This window comes from Acanthisitta chloris, unplaced genomic scaffold (genome assembly GCF_000695815.1).
Source record: "Acanthisitta chloris isolate BGI_N310 unplaced genomic scaffold, ASM69581v1 scaffold246, whole genome shotgun sequence".
Lineage (NCBI taxonomy): Eukaryota > Metazoa > Chordata > Aves > Passeriformes > Acanthisittidae > Acanthisitta > Acanthisitta chloris.
The window spans coordinates 36,128-40,683 of NW_008678476.1; the positions used below are offsets into that span (position 1 = coordinate 36,128).

The following is a 4,556-nucleotide window of genomic DNA, read 5'->3' on the forward strand; positions in this document are numbered from 1 at the left end:
CAGTGGAGCTGATTTACAATACATTTGGTGAGGTCTTTCTGGGCATGCTGGAGTTGCCACAGCAACCATGGGCCAAACTGGTGCTGCCAGGCAGGATGGGAAGCCAGGGGCTGCTCCAGACCCCAGAAATGGGCTGAAAAGCCACACCTGGGCAACTAAGAAGAGGTGCGGGGAGCCTGGTCCTGAGCTGGGTCTCTATGAAATGACCAGAAAAGTCTAACCCCACCACTCCAGGAGAACTGAGCATTTCAGACAAGAGAATTTATATTTAGTTCATAATTTATTAATTTCCAGATCACCATATCCAATAAATTATAGTCAATATAATAATAACATTGTCATAAAGTATTACCAAGAAGTACTCATCTAATAGTGACTGTAACCTACACAGAGAAGAACTCAGTTATTCTATTTAGATTTTCATTGTTAATGGGAAGTGAAGAAAACATTAAGGAACTTCACAGTAAATTCAGGGAAATCTGTCACTATTATTGCTTCTGTGCAAATGACTTTTAGTGCACACATATAGCTTGGGAAGGACAGGTACAGGTGTGCAGAGTGTCACTGGAGCAAATGGTTCCCTGATGGCTGAACTCACTGCACCTCGCAGTGCTTTTGGGTGCATTTAACAAATGCAAAGTGACTGATCAGCAGCTGATCAGTCTCCAGACCCTCCTGCCAGCCACAGCAGTGAGGCTCTGCATGGGCTCAGGCTTTAAGGAAACAAGTTTAAAAAGGCAAAGCACACAGGTGAAGTCAGTAAACACTGAGTCCATCAGAAGGTCCCAAGTCACACTTGGGTGTATGGGGTACCCCCACGGCTCAGTCCCATTGTGCTCAGAGGAGCAACCTCCTGCAGGGAGCTGCTCTCCCTCTGGGAGCCTCTGGCCACCGCACCGCTGTCTGCACCGATGCTGCTGTGGGCACCAACGCCGCCATCCACACCGACGCTGCCATCCACACCGCTGCTGCCGTCGGCGCACGGTTCGTGGTGGTCTGTCAGGTCCCCAGTCCCACAGGTCAGCAGAACATGCTGAGTGTGGTAGGAGTCACAAACAGTCCCATCCCAAAATGTTCTCCTCCATTTCTGCTCCCTTTGCCAGTTCAGTGAACTTTAATGGAGTATTTCCGAAGTGTCAGGAACTGGAGCAGCTTGTCTTTTCTCCTCTGCTTTAGTGCCATTAGTGCTCTTGTTTTCTCCTCCATGTCCTGGTCGGTGGAGAGAATTATCTTGGCTCTTTCCTCTGCCTTCTTGTCTCCGGAGTTTTTGAAGAGTTTCTGCAGGGACTCTTCGTTGATGCTTTCAAAGATGTTGGCCACGGCTTTCTTGCGCAGGGCCGTGTCGAAGCGGTAGCCGTGGACCGAGGGGCTCACTCGCAGGGATGTGGACATGGCTGGAGTGCTGGAGCTTGTCTTTGCTTTCATCTACGTGGGTGCTGCCGGGTTTGCCCTGAGCTCCAGTCGGAGGGATAGGTGCTGTGCTGGCGCCGGGACTGGTATTTAAAGGCAGGCTGGAGGAAAAGCCGAGGGCTCAGATTACAGTGGTGAGATCACGATGATGTCAACACCCAACAGACACAGGCAAGTTTAACAGTTAAATTGCCAACTTTCCCCTGTCCTGCAGCTGAGATGAAAATTTCTCTCTGCTTCTGCAACAGGAATGGTTTGTCTTTGACCCACCACAGGGCAGGCTTCAACCATTGCTGTGGACTGAGCCAGCACAGCCCAAACTCTGCTCCTGCCCTTGTTGCTTGTGAAAAGCGACACATGCAGAATATATCATATCATAAGCAGGCAAAAATCCAGGTGAGAACTGTTGCACTACTAGCAAGAGGTATTGGCTGGAGCCTGCACACACAACTGGGCACTTGGCTACGTGTCCATCAGCAGCACTGCAAACCTGATCCAGTCTGGGCATGGGATCCTTTCTGCTGCTTCCCAGCAGATTCAGCTCATCTTTAGCACACAGAGCTGCATTCTCTAGGTGGCAGGTGCTATCCCAAAGGCAGGTGATCCATAACGTACTCTGAGATGACTTCCCTGGGTGTTACACTCTCGGCTGCCCAGCTGCATATGGCAATACTTTCAGGGGTCACAGGAAAATTCTCAGTTTGCTGCCCTGCTCTTGCCTCCAGTGTCCTTTTTCTTAAATTTCCAGCTCTGTTCTAAAGAAAGCTTACCTCTGCTCCAAAAGAGTCTGTGCTCTCCACACCACCCTTGGCCAACACCAAGCCCTTGGGCTAGGAGAACTCACTCTTAGTCATGTGGGTTGGTTTTTGGCAGCCCTGCAAGGAGCAGGGAGTTGGGACATGATGGCCCTTATGGGTCCCTTCCCACTCAAGACACACTGTGTCCAGGGCATGGCTCTCTGCTAGGGCTGGCTGTGAGCACTGAGCTCCCGCTGGGCTGAGACACCTGGTCTTACTGAGCACAATCAAATCTGGCCCAGAATAGCTGTGGGTTCAGATGTCGCTTGAGGCCAGGAGCCAGAGATAAGTGTATTTTGGTTAATGTTTTAAAGCAGCCGGATGCTGCAGAGGCTTTGTTTGGAAAACTAGCAGCTTGTTTACTGTTGTTGCTGACCCTGATACTCACCCTTGCAGAAGGACTCCAGGAACAGCCTCTGTCCCATTCCACTTGGACCAGGGGTTTCCCTTATTTACCAGAGAGCTGTGGAGGTAACCTCTGACCATAGTGAAGAGTAGATCCAAAGAAACATTGCCCAGATGCTTCTCATTCCACATTCCCTTTAAACCTTCTGTTCCTTCAGACAGAGGGAAAGGATGCGCCTGGGCCTGGGCAAATCCCCTCTCCGTGGCCAGTGGAAGCCACAGGAGAGATAAGCACACCCGAAGCCCATGTACAGTTGTTGGTGCCAGTTCAGAGCAGAGAAGGAAATTACCTGCCAGCTGTTGCTCACCAGGTGATGTGCAGAGTGGAACAGGTGGCTGCTTGGGCCCCAGAATGACTGACAACCCCAGTTCCATCCAGGCTCAGGTCAACTTGCAACTGGCCAGGGCTTGCCAGGCTTTTATCCTTAGGAGAGGGAGTGGATTCATTTCAGTGTCTGACCACTTTCCTACCTGGGACTTGGGACTCATCTGTTGGTGCTGGGCACACCCTGACAGAGCCCTGTGCCCTGCATCCACCACATCCTGCCAGAGCACGGGTTTCCCTCCTGCTGCTAGGACTTTGCTCCCTGTCGTTGCTCCAGCACGAGATCTCTTCGGCACATGCCATTGCTTCCCACTGGTTCTGTCATTGTGTAAGTGTCTTTTTATGAGTTTGTCCTGATTTCTTTTGCATGTGCTGGCTGTTCTCTGCTTCAGTGTACAAACAATCGCTTTGCAAACCCCTTTCATCAGCCTGATGTGCAGCCTCTCACCTTGCTGTGGTCATGCTGAATTGGTGAGAATTACACCTCGGCCACTGTTTGCTCAATGTTTGCAGGGCCCCAAAACCAGGATGTTTTTGATGTGGATGGGTCTCTGCCTGGGAAAGAGCCTCATGGTTTATAGACTCCATTAACATGAAATGTGAGGAGGGAGGAGGACTAAGCAGGGCCATGCACATCACCTGTCCCCTCCTGCTCCGAGAATGCTGCTGCAGGGAAACCTGCCCGTGATACGTGTCTGGCTGTAATGCCGAGGGTGCTTTGCTTCACTGGACAGATAACACAATGTCAGAGTACTTAGGGCAAAAAAAAGTACCAGAAGATCAGCCAAGATTTTGTGGCTGTAGAAAACAAGCTCTTCTGGGTCCCTTGGCCTAAAACAAGAGCTGAGGCATGTTCACGTGTGCCTGGTTGTCACCACTCCCACCACACATGGAATCACTCTGCAGGTATCTGCAGAGACATTGCTGAGAGCATAAATTAGCAATATCTGTGGAAGATAGAAGCTCAGAAAAGTATCTGCCATGGAAACCAAGACTAAAGCTGATGCTTTAGGAGTAAGACATCAGAAAGCTGCCAAGATCGAGCATGCGTTTCCTTGTGAGCTCATCTCGCGTGGAGCAGTAACAAATGTCTTTGCCCCTTCAAGCTTCTCTGCCCACTTTGTATAAATTTAGTTGTGCTCAGCTCTGACAGAGTGCTGAAGCATGCCTTGTCTGTTTTTTTCCAGTAATTTTTGTTTATATCAGTCTTTTAATACTGCTTTCCGAGTAATGCCTAGGAGGAATTATTCATGTGTTGGATTGGACTGAAACTTCAGAGAAGATGTGATTTCTATCGTGGTTCTCCTGCTACTGTTGTGTAATTGCTTTGTGAGACGCAAATGCTCCATTTCACCCGTTAATGGGAGGATTAATTCCCATCCCCACTGTCTGCAGAGCAGCACAGCCACGTCCCTAATGATGCTCTGCTTCTCCTGGTGTGACAGGCTTGGGGTGCTGCAGGCACGTGGGCTCTGCTGGCAGGGGGACGGGCAGGATGGTGCTGAGCTCTGGGCACAGGGTCCCTTCCGTGACCGGCGGCAGCACCGCTGGCCCAGTGCCCTACGGGCACCTGTCCCAGGGCATGGCTGTGAAGGATTTGACACTGAAACACTTGTGAT

General features: G+C 50.5%; 1 protein-coding gene across 1 annotated transcript; it reads right to left on the minus strand.

The window, feature by feature from the left end:
* Positions 1-1,104: 1,104 nt before the first annotated feature.
* LOC103804269 (chromosome unknown open reading frame, human C8orf4) lies at positions 1,105-1,425 on the minus strand. Its single transcript, XM_009076872.1, has one exon. It carries the CDS (start codon positions 1,423-1,425, stop codon positions 1,105-1,107), a length of 321 nt encoding a protein of 106 aa, XP_009075120.1.
* Positions 1,426-4,556: the final 3,131 nt, after the last annotated feature.

Coding starts and splice junctions, on each gene's coding strand:
- LOC103804269 (XM_009076872.1), bottom strand. CDS start 1,425: ATGAAAGCAAAGACAAGCTCCAGCACTCCAGCCATGTCCACATCCCTG.